Source organism: Camponotus vicinus, unplaced genomic scaffold (assembly GCF_025532165.1).
Source record: "Camponotus vicinus isolate PSW18456_S1 unplaced genomic scaffold, iyCamVici1.0 SCAF_11, whole genome shotgun sequence".
NCBI classification, from domain to species: Eukaryota; Metazoa; Arthropoda; class Insecta; order Hymenoptera; family Formicidae; genus Camponotus; species Camponotus vicinus.
In genome coordinates this window covers 2,371,542-2,384,387 of record NW_028141947.1, presented here as the reverse complement: position 1 = coordinate 2,384,387, position 12,846 = coordinate 2,371,542, and the positions used below count along the sequence as shown (strand labels likewise).

Here is a 12,846-nt window from a genome sequence, read left to right as displayed (position 1 = left end):
CGTATATATTTTTTGCAGAAATAATATAAATTTTTACAAAAAAAGGTGGTGATATCCCTCTAGAAACAACCTTATAATGGTAAAATAAAATACAAGTATATAAAAAAATATCTTTAAAAAATCTAACATATTTTCTGTAGAAATAATATTTTTTACAAAAAGCAGTGAGATCCCCTAAAAAAAACCTTATAAAAGTAAAAAAATACGCCAAGTACATAAAAAAAATCAAAAAATCTAAAAGAATGATAAAAATAAAATATTTAAAAACCGATATGAGATCAATACTATTAGCCAAGTACAATAAATTATGTGATATTAATTCGTAATCGATAAATGAGTTAAGATTACTTTAATTCCTAAAGCATTTTTTATATGATGTATATAATTTAAAAAAGTTTTACACAAATTCTAAATCGCATAAATGACCTTCAGGTCAAAGTAAGATATGAAAACTTGGCGTGCTCCCCCTCCCGCTCCGTCGTTTACATATCTTGAGTAAAATAAAAAATTTGATTATACAATATACATATATACAATATATATTTGTTAATCCTTTTAGTAAGTACAATTTACATTTTTATAAAATAAGCTTTAGACTACGAATGTGCAACAGCCAGCCTGTGGGTCAGAAACGACCTGCGAAGCTTTTCAATCCGATTTACAACAATTAAACTTTACTTGCAGAAAAAATAAAAAAACTCATAAAAAAAGAGATTTCACTTTGCCTAATCTCTATGTGATGATTTCCAGGTAATACAGAGGAGACAAGATATATAAGTTCGAAATTTAGCTACGCGCGTGCGCGGTCCGTAGTGTAATTTTAAATTTTACATTGAGCCCATCAAAAATCTAGCTTTTTCCTGTTTTAAACTATATGATTTAAATACGGGGCAAGCCAAGTTTTCATATCTTACTTCGACCTAAAGGTCATTTATGCGATTTAGAATTTGTGTAAAACTTTTTTAAATTATATACATCATATGAAAAATGCTTTAGGAATTAAAGTAATCTTAACTCATTTAGTATCGACTACGAATTAATATCACATGATTTATTGTATTTGGCTAATAGTATTGATCTCATATCGGTTTTTAAATATTTTATTTTTATCACTCTTTTAAATTTTTTGATTTTTTTTATGTACTTGGCGTATTTTTTTACCTTTATAAGATTTTTTTTAGGGGATATAAAATTATACATAATTATTTAATAGTTAAATTTAAATTTAAAGTAAATTTATATTAACATTTGTATGAAAAAATCCAGATATAAAAAAAATTAGAACATCTTTTCTAAATAATTATTAAAAGTAATTTTTTAACATTAGCTTTTATTTATTATTTAACTTTTTTAAATCGTGAAATTATTTTTATCAGAAGTTCTTATTAAATAAAGCCTATAGTATCAAAGATACAGTAAATTACAATTACTTATTTATATTTAAATAATGTATCATGGAATTATTCTTTTCGCGAGCCGCGATAATCGCTCGCGTCCGATCAGACTTTTCAACATTACGAAGTCACTAATTGAAGCGGTTACCGGGTGATTTCTTGTTACAGAGGCACCTCGTGGGACGTATCTGCTGATAGATGGCCGCCGGCTGGATCCCGGAAACCAGTTTGTGCCGGTGAAGGAGGGCTCGGAACTCACTCTCGAGTGCGCGGCCGAGGGTGGAAATCCGCCGCCCGTCTTGGTATGGGGCATGACCTTGTCTCAGGCCACTTTAGACGGGCCGGAACAACCGCCGGACAACCTCACCGTGTTACCCTCAACATCCGGCGGACGCAGCGGGGCTCACCTTAAGGTCCTGAGAGGACATCACAACGCTACCATCGTCTGTGTCGCGCGTCACATCACGCTGATGATGCCGATGAACGCCAGTATTCTGCTCGACGTCCAATGTGAGTACCCACCAATATGAAATCGCATTGCTACGATTGTATTTCGATGGGAAAACAACAAGCGAAATTTATCTCTCGTTTAATTTCTTTAAGGGAGCAATTCTTTAAGGGGATCTCTCATTGAACGGCGAACTCTTACACGATTACAGCGCCCTCATCTAATCCTCATCCCGTATCTCTCTCTATCACGTTATTTATAAAGAAGATGCACTGCTTTTTCTACTCTACTTTACCAACATTTTAGGTACATACGGACCGAAATTTTTGGGCATGTGTCATTTATTAATTAGACTACTAAACTCAATTTTCACAGTTCCTCAAGTTTTTATTGTGCAGTCCGCTATTGGATATGCTATTGTTTTATGCATAAAAGCTACAAAACATTTATACAAGGCTAATGTCTTTATGAGGTGATAGCTTTAGACGCCATGTTGATCTAAGAAGTTGATAAATAAATATATAATTTTATACTTTTTTTTCTTTCTCAGTATATAATCGGCTTCCCCGTGTCCGTTTGCATCTATACTTCAACCGTAGAAAAGGAATTTTAATTCTATGTAGACAATAAAAAATGGCACATGCCCAAAAATTACAGTGTTTTGTTGATAAAAAAGATAGGTTGAGGGATCCCCTTAATGACTCTGAGATCAATATTTCCCTAATAAAGACGTCGAGAAATGAACTTGAGGTGAAATTTTCCTCAGAGTTAAGTAGTTTAAAAATTAACCGGGAAGCAAAATTTTGCCGTCTGTTTACCCTCGTCTACGGGAGAGAGAAGTATTTCTTTTAATTTTTAAAATATCTCTGTAATTAGACTTCTCCAGAAACTTGCAACAGACCGGAATATAAGAATAACAAGAAACAATCAGCGCTTATCATGCATATGCATGAACTTAAATTACCTTTTGAGATAGAGAACGAACGCGAAATAATTCCGCGGGTCGTTTTTGCTCGGGCACGAGCCACCGTGGGATTTCCGCGATATTAGACCTAGTCGCGGGTCCAACACGAACCGGAAACGAGCAACGTGCGCCGCGTCGAGAGCGAGGGCAGACAAGCTGCGCGCCCATCGAAACTGAAATGTAAACTTAATTAAGTCTGAATCCAGCTGTTTAACCGAGAAGAAGCAGCTCCGCGTTGTATTTGAGGCGCGACGACCGTATTTTACAGGAAAAGGACGGTAGAGACTGGTTGAGGAGAACTCTCTGAGAAAGAGGAAGTGGCGGAGGGGTGGAAGGGGGGGACTGTGTATTACGCGACGTGAGGGTAGTTTATTTTGCGCCTCTCTCTTTCGCCACCCTCGCATCCGGCAGTCGAGGTTTAGTCGGAAAGTCTTCCCTCTCGATTTGCCCTTCGCTGCCCCTTCGGGAGGGGGATAGAAGGAGACCCGAAAGAAGCTCTTCCGGCCGGTCCTGAGGTAAACTCCAAAGGATTAACTCTGCAACGCGAACAAAAACGGGTAGAAGCGTGCGCTCGTGCCACCCCCTTTACTGCGCCCTTTTTTACTGCACGTCGCTTCTTCGGGTGTTTAGAGACGGCTCGTCGAGGCGAGACCGCGAAGATATATCACCTGAAACTGGTTTCCTCCTTCTCCTCCTCTTTTTTAGTCGGAGAACTTTCCGGACGTCTCGTTTTCGCTCCTTGCGAATTGTATAGAGCGGCGCGTTCTCGCGCTCGATTAGAATTTTTCAAATTAAAAATGGATAAGAGCTGATATTTTCCCAATGTGTGTTTTTGATAGCTATAGAGAAATAAAATGAAATATGAAAATAATAAATCTTTTTAATAATTTAATTACTTTGTTTCTTTAAATAATAATATATGAGTCAATTTTATAATCGATGAAAAATAATATCATTATATGCAAAATGTTAGAAAATGCTTTCATAAAGAAAATTTGATACAGTATAAAAAATATTTCAGACAAAATTGATAGGATTTTGAGGGGAAAAAATAAATTTACAAGTACATATTTTACATATTTTTTCTCAAAAATTATGTATTTTCTTTACATCAATTGATTTTTCTTATTATTTTGTGCATAAAAATATTGAGGTAAGATAATTAAGAAATGAATATTTTTTTATTAGATATTTCGTAGCATTTTCAACAAGATATTTCTCTCGTAGTTGATGTAAAATTTTGTCGAATTCAATATAAAATATCTCGTAAACTATCCAATTTTTGGTTATCCTATCAATGTAATTTTTTACATCGAATATATTGCAAGAAATCGATTTATATAAAAAAATTATCTTGACACAATCTTGAGAAATGATCTTACAATTAGTTAAAAAATGCAAGATTATAATATATCAACCTCTTCTTCCTCTCTCAAAACCCTATCAATTTTGTCGGAAACATTTTTTATACAATGTTAAGTATTGAAATCAAGTTTTAAGCCAAATATCTTTTTTGTAACACTTTATGTGTGAAACCTAAATTATCTTCTTGTAAAACAAAACATTATTTTCGCCGCTTTTAATGAAATCATATGGATGTCGGTGTTTATTCTCCGAAGAAGGGTGTCCCATCGTACGGATTAGTTTAGTTTGGGAAACCCTGCTTTAGATTATATGCTTAACCGAAGCGTCCCACCGTCTCGGACAGTTCGTCCTCATTGTAAATGTAAAGGGACCCCATTGTGTGCCGACATTATTTCACTCTTTTAATCCCTTCACGCCTGTCCGAGCGCCATGTCGTCCGGCAGCCCGAGCTTCTCGAGAACTTATTTCACGAGGGAGAAAGTTCGCAGCGAGTCGTTTAACCGCCGGGGAAAAAAGCGGCAAGATATACTCAAGACACGTGGATTTCCAGCCGGGGATTTTCAAGGACGCTATCGATCGATCGCGCGATTAATATTACCTTCTCATGAATGATGCAGACAAACGATATGTGTAATAAAGTTTATAAATAGATTTTATCGCGCGTGGAAAATCAGATTTTTCAGGATAAAAATATAAATGTATATATACGTGACAATTAATAATAGATGCTTTCAATTTATTTAATCTTGATTGCAATTCTTTTTTATGATTTTTTTCCTGCTCGATTTGCGAAAATCCCCGCGTTCTTTATCGAGTTTGTGGCGAAAGGGGTACTTAATTCCAAAGGGGCGATACGGGCGCGAGCAACCGGGTTGAAACGCCTCGAGGATGCAAATTTTCTAGGCGAACAGCTTGCTGCATGCTCGACATCTTGGAAGAAAGCGAGGATGCGGGCGATAGTGATATCGTACAGGTCGGCCTGTCTTTCTCTCTCGCTCTTTTTGTCGCGAATTTATTCCGGCCGTACTTACGTCCTTTCGCCTGTCGCGCAGAGACAGGACGGAGGAGGTACATTTGTCCGCACCTGAGCGAACAAATTTTCCGGTAGAGCGGACGCCAAAGGCGCCCCGGACAATGTCCTGGAACGCCTTTATGACGCCGGGGTGAGAGGGTAGGTAGTACCCATGGGGTGACCTACTTTCCATATCGCTGCAGCGCATCGTCGTTTGTCATTACGCGTAATGTAGGCTATTACCGGTTGTCATCCCGCCCACCCCATCCTATATCGAATAAATGATTTTACTTTTAAATCGCCCCCGGTACCGACGACGACAACGTGATTAATCATTTGAACGCGGACCGCTACTGCTATTTTACATAAGTGCAAGATTCTCTTCCTCCCTTTCACCAGGCAGGCTTCGATTCGTATAATTGCCGACTAGGGTTGCACAAGACTCAAATCAACATAATTTCTAAAAATATTGTATTGAAAATTTTCGAAAATTTCTTCTCACTCTTGAATAAATTTTTATAGTAAAAATCTTGTTGCGATTTTGTTAACAATTTTTATCTGATATTGAACAATTGTTTAGAATAATATGTAACTCAATCTTTACAATAGAATTTAAAATTATTATTATTATTTATGTCATTACTACTTTTGAGCGCAATTGGAAAATCTCGTACATGATCTGGTGCTGTACCAAAGTATTGCGCTGGTGCAAAGTATCGTGTAAGCTAATATGTAAAATTTGTGTAAAATTTAATGATGTTTATTTTGTTTATTAATTGTTTGTAAATAATTATATTTTAATATAAATGTTTAAAAAGAAACTTTTTTAAGTTCGTATAATATAATAATTTTTTCCCATCTAATTTATAAATATGCATATTTCAACTTTCTTAAAAAATCAATTTTTACAAAAATAATGATCTGCATAATTTTGATAACTAATTAAAAATCTTGTCTCGAATTGCGATATTATGTCAATAGCAGTCTTGATATTACGTGCAACCCCATTGTCGACGGCCGGAAAACGCGATCGGATTCGCCATAAATCATGAGGATTTTTGGCGGTGGTCGTTATTTGCAGCTGACCCGAATATGTGCGGCGGCAACTTCCGGAACGATCCTCACCCCGGTTCGCTATGAATATGTAGCGCGCGTAACCGTAAAATTCTAACCGCAGCTGGATACGCGAGGCGAGCTTCATCTACGTCAGGTCTACGTTCTAATCGATCTATGCGGCGCCGCTCGCTTCGTTAACCCGAGTATTCGCATTATGAATTACGAACGTATGAACATGACGCTTTTGAGCAAAAACTTATTATTCTCGTGCGCGGTAATTATCAAAGTATCGTCTTACAAATTTATTCATGCTAATTTCAAGTCCTTTGAGGGAGGCAGATATTCCCGAAAATCTTCATATACATATTTATTCTGGCCTTTATATACAAATTATGAGTACTGATTTTGTTGTATTAGAAAGGTTTGATCGTGTCGTTGAAATAATAATTTAAACGAAAGACTTCCATTGAACGGCGAACTCTTACACGATTACAGCGCCCTCGTCTAATCCTCATCCCGTATCTCTCTCTATCACGTTATTTATAAAGAAGATGCACTGCTTTTTCTACTCTACTTTACCAACATTTTAGGTACATACGGACCGAAATTTTTGGGCATGTGCCATTTATTAATTAGAATACTAAACTCAATTTTCACAGTTCCTCAAGTTTTTATTGTGCAGTCCGCTATTGGGTATGCTATTTTTTTATGCATAAAAGCTACAAAACATTTATACAAGGCTAATGTCTTTATGAGGTGATAGCTTTAGACGCCATGTTGATCTATGAAGTCGATAAATAAATATATAATTTTATACTATTTTTTCTTTCTCAGTATATAATCGGCTTTCCCGTGTCCGTTTGCATCTATACTTCAACCGTAGAAAAGGAATTTTAATTCTATGTAGACAATAAAAAATGGCACATGCCCAAAAATTACAGTGTTTTGTCGATAAAAAAGATAGGTTGGGGAATCCCCTTAAAATACATTGTTATTGCGTACCATTTTGATTTCACTAGTATATTCCTTTTATAAAAGGAGAGCGTTATACCCAGCAAACACCAAGTAACATTTATATAATTGTTAGTTGCAATTCCCCACTCAACAATATAACTGTTACATGTTATGTTACATGTTATGTAACTGTTATATTGTTGAGTGGAAAATTATAACAGTTATATAATTGTTATTTGGTGTTTGCTGGGTATATATATTCTTGCGAAGGTGTCTCGCAAATCTCTTGTATTAAGTCGTCAGTTATAATAACAAGTAATGGCACTTGTACGTATTTGCACTTGAAATACTGCAGTACTAATTGGCACTTTGGAAGGGTCTCTAGATGAATCCGCTGCAGTTGTCGTACGGAAACGTTACTGAGTTGCCCTCGTTTGTTGCAATGAGAATCTAATCGCTCTGAAAGAGCACACAAATGCAATATTATCCTACAAGTTGCGGCGACAAAGCGCTGTTAGCGTAGTCATTCGTAAACCGATTTCTGCGATTGAGGAAATAAATCCTGCAGATTGTCGGCTACTAGTCGGCCAGATATTGTACATTCTACTCATGAACATCAATATTTTTTATACACACACACACACATCAAATTTAAAACTTGGAATTATCGGATATATTAACTGGATCTCGTTTGACACGAAGAACGAGATTTCGTGTAAGAGAGCTATTGAATTTGATTAAATTACGGTTTTTTAATTATTAAATGATAACAAGATGTAGAACTAGAATAGCAATAAAAATAATTTTGACATTATTGATCTGCTTAGCATTGTAAATTTTTAAATAATTTTTAGAGACGTTTTTGACGATATCATTTTAAGCTATTGAGCGATCGTATTTAAAGGCATAGACATCGTTGCTCGAATTTTTCTATTCGAGGCTGTTCTTTTCTCCGTCGTGCAAAAAATATGCAAATAACGTGATCAATATGCTTATCGTGTTCGAGTTCTAAAATTTTTTTGATCATTCTCAGACGTGGTGTATTTGACGCGCGTAACGTTCAAAGAAGGCCACAGGCCAACATTCATTCAAGTTCGCGCGAAGTTTACGATATTGGCACGGTACTTCGCTTAATAAGATGCAAAACACTTGGGAACTAGCCGTCGTCGAAGATGACAGGCGTAAAGATCAATATGCGCTGCAGTCTTGAAATGCGGTCTCGTCAGAATGACATGGTATACCTTGGAGGATCACGTAATAGTTTCAAAACGTATTAACTCAATTTCCATTGAAAAAGGACGACATATCATATTTGGAAAAAAAACATGAATCTTAATTTTTTTTAAATTAAATTAAATTAAAATTATATTAACAAAATTTGTAGGTACTTTGACATTTTTTGACCCGCATGTATTTTAAATGAAATATACTTGCAGAGTATCGATAAAAAAAAATGCTAGTGCGATTTAAGCTGAATTAATAAAAAAGTTTAAAATAACCAAGCTTAACTCTTTAACTTTCGCAATCTATCTCGATTAATATACCTAGATAGCGTTTGTGCTGCGATATCGCATTTTATTAATTTTGTCGCTGGCTGATCAAATTTACTCTCGCAAATTCTTGCTTCCCCTCCGCGAATCCTATTTTATTAAAAATCGCGCTCTCTCTCGTCCCTTTCATATTACAAAAAAAAAATGTGAATAAATAAATCATGAAATTGAATATCAAAAGCTACAGCATTTTTTCCAGCGTGCAACAACTGTTTCATCGCACCTGCAACCAACGATATTTACTATCAACAAACAGCGAGAAAATATTTTACTTGAAATTCCAATCCCCGTCAATTTTATTATTTTTTTTTTTATTAATTCCACGTGTATCGCGATCGAAATACCGTTGTGGAATTCAGCGGCGCTCGCTGTTATCGGTTTTGGCAGGGAAGATTCGTTGCGCGACGATATCGTTAATTCAGGTATACCAGGTCGATCGGGATAATTTAATGAAAGGACAATGCGATATATAGCCAACGGCCTGCTCTCTCCGTCTCTCTCGTGTGATGCTTCTTAAATACTCCAAATATCAACAGGTTGTTGATTTCGCTGACCGTTCGCTCCCCGGTTATTTAGCTCACCTTTGGCCAGGTGGCTGTGTGCGAGGGATACGAACGCCTGTGGGTATCTAAATATGAATACATTTGTGCGTGAGGCCACTTTCAATACACATATTTACGCACACGAGGCTACAAATGTTGTTGCACGCAAACATTCCGCTATTACCTGTCGCGCGGGTTTTTAATTATTTCTTGCGACACTCGCGCGCAATCAACTAAAATCGTCACCGTTTTACAGCTCGCGCATGTACCACGTTGTTGTGTTATCGGTTATTCAAGCTCCCGGGCAATCAATTACGCATTCGAAACTGCATGGACTGTCGCGCGTCCGTAAAACTCGTATATTTGTCCGACGTACGGTATGATATACGTTGTGATTAGCGTTTACGTAACGCGATTTACGAGATAAAATACAATCCCATTGCGTATGCTTAAACGCACATTAGTTCGGCTATGATATCGGATATGATTACGGACAGTTATAAGGGTCATCAATATTTTATGTGACATTTAGCCTGTCGATATCATTTGCAATTTGTGCGAACGCGAATGGCGCTCCATTGATTTGACAGGTTGTTACGAATTATTATTACTGCATGTTTTGCCCGCGTTCTGACCTGCACTCCTGATTAATTCATTCCGTGCAATTCGCCATTCATTGGATTCAATAGCGTAATTGTGAGAGCATCCAGACGCAATAATGAATATCGGACGCGATTATTGCAGGGGTACAGGGTAACTTCATCCTCGTTTTAACGAGTCTCGAATCACGCTGATTGGAAAAATATAAAAGGAGAGGAGAGGGCAAATGAAACGCAAGAAGAAATAGAGAGGCGTATAACGTTCCAAGCGTCCATTCTGTGAAAATTCTATGTATCGCATTCGATGACATCGATATCGACGGGCTACGCCCGTCGTTTTCTAATGCACAGCTGCTGTCACTTAATGGCTCTCGCCCTCTCTCTTCGCGAGCGCTTTTTGCGCGGCTCTACTTCGCAGAGCATGTCGCAAAAATTCAATTTTGCGATGCGTTTTGCAGCGCTGTCGTGCCGAATTTTACTCGCGCGATATTGTTTTTTCAAGAGCGCGCGCAAGTTAGCTCGTCGTTGACAATGCACGATACGACGGGGAATATTTTGCATTTCGATAAAAATAAAAGGGAAATAAACGGGAGCGGACGCTAAACAATGTCCCTGTTTTTATTTAACCGTCGCGTGTTATATTCGTTATTCGAATCTCGGGCGGTAATCAAATTTCAAACAAGGAAATCGCTAAATTCATCGAGGGAGACGCACCGATGCTTCCTCTCGTCGGTCGAAATTACAAATGTCTCCTCGCAATGCGCTTGACTTTTCGCCGCGATTACTCATTGCGATCACGTATGACCCTTTTTGGTGGGTTCCTGATCAGAGCCAGCAAACCGGTAAGCCAAAAATTCGATTGCGGTCGTGGCTGGCGAATCTTATTAACAAACGAGCCCCAGGCGATTCTCCCACCGAGCAGAGGCCACACGTCTGTCGACGTCATTTCCACGGGATGATACGTGGCCCGTGAAAATGACGCGATTGGATCCGACGGAGACACGTGTTTAATAAAACTCGAGCCGTACGCGAGATCGAAAGAGCGGGCCAGGATCGAAGGGAGTGGAAGGATCAGCTGGATTAGTTGGCACGCTGAATCCATCCGTCCTCCGGACGCATGAAAGGGACATCTATAATTACGTTCCCCTTATATAGCGAGAGGGCGCGAAAAGCCTTGGTGTGAATGACGCTGATATCTCTTTTTCAAAAGGGACGAAATTGGAGAATGCGCACGTGCGCGTTCTCTTTTTCAGCGATTTTCCGTCGCGAGAGGTGTACGACACGGACGCGCTTTTCATTAACGAATGCAACGCTAGACTGCATAAGTAGATAAAGAGAATTGTTCCGTGAATTTAGCGTCTCTCGATCGAAAGATCAAAGCTATCTGTACACGAGCTGCCAATTCAATACCTTTTTCTTCGAAAAAAAAAATGAAAATATACCGTCATCAATCATACCTTCTTAATTCCAGTTTCGAAGAGAATTTGAATTTTCGAGTGACAGATCGAGATACGCGATGCATCATTGCTGCAATTAATTATATCTTGTTGCATAAATATCCTAAATTGATACAGTTTGCGAAATATATCTCAAAATAGCAGCTTTGCCTCCGTTCCTTTCAATTATTTATTCGTCGTTAAAGCGGCTAGTCTCGGAAACATTCCACATATATATTCAAACACTCATTCGCGCCTAATGGACATGTATTAGAATATATACAACACGTACATTCACACGTTGATTCATTCCGTTGCGAGAAGGACGACGGGATGGACAATACTTTTCCAACGGGTGAATTTGTGCGAGCGCAGAGGAAACTTTTCACGGTCCATTCTTTACACTCCGATTACCGTAATGTTACAACGGATGCGGGATACGCCAAATTAAAGAATTTTTTCTCTCTTTTTTTTCTTTGCTGCTAATGTTCCCTCCTTCCTCCCTTCTCTCTTTCTCCATCGCACGCGCAGCAATTTAGTTTCGAAAGGAACTTTACGAAAGATCGTCTTGTCTAGTAACATTGCAAAGTATGCGGGCAACGTAAGAGTTGCTTTTCTCCCTTTTCTTTGGATTTAATAAACTTTAGGAATTTTTTTATGCCTATTTTGCACTTGTTACATATTAGTTTCGCTCGTCTTTTGATTTTTTTCCCCATCATCGCTGTTTTATAAATGTATTAGTGTAACGTACTGTCAATGTGTTATATCACATTAAACTTAAGTGTATTACTGGTAGAACATATGTTTGACACACATATCTTGTAAAGAAATATCTCATTCTTTTTTATCTAATTCGAAAACGATAATATATATGAAACAATATTAGAGAGATATTTCTGTAATTTACAATAATGTGTGACACAGTTTAAAAAATTTTGTCATTAATTTTTTATTAATTAGGTTACATTTTTATTTTATACTTTTATGGTAGATTATTTCATTGATAATTAATTTTATGAAAATTAGCAAATGAAATTTTGTCTTTACCAAAAAGTCATGTTTTAGGGATAACGAAGGATGCTTCTTTAATAATCAACGACGCGCCGTTATCGATTCCATCTAGATAAAGTGCTTACAACAATGGCACGGCATTTGCGTATTCATTGGCAAATCTACCATTTCTCTTGCAATGCCAGGCGCGTCAATGTCGTGCTCGATCTTCTTAAGTTTCTTCGCTTTTTTTCCTCGTTTTTCTTCCCCTCAACTGTCGTCAGCTGCTTACCCGAACTAAGGTTTCTCCATCTTGTTCCATCCGCATCGTGCTTGTAGATGCTCTCAATCAATCATATTTAGATCCGGCAGCCTGTGCTTCGCGATTCGTTTATATAGACTCTCTCCAGCGAACATTTATATGTCGCGTAAAAAGAAGCTTATGGATCGTACACGTATGAGTAATTCATGCTCACGTGTGCATTTCATGTCAAAGTGATACGGATTTGTGTGTATTTTTTATATGGTGTAATATT

At 37.5% G+C, this 12,846-nt stretch overlaps 1 protein-coding gene across 6 annotated transcripts in view; it reads left to right on the top strand.

Moving 5' to 3' along the window:
• The window catches only part of Tei (irregular chiasm C-roughest protein teiresias), a 429,473-nt gene that overhangs the window by 294,491 nt on the left and 122,136 nt on the right, over nt 1–12,846 (top strand). For all 6 annotated transcript variants that reach the window (XM_083081803.1, XM_083081801.1, XM_083081802.1 and 3 more), the window contains one exon: nt 1,563–1,904. In XM_083081803.1, coding sequence (XP_082937929.1) covers nt 1,563–1,904 — 342 coding nt within the window. The remainder of the gene's footprint in view (nt 1–1,562; nt 1,905–12,846) is intronic.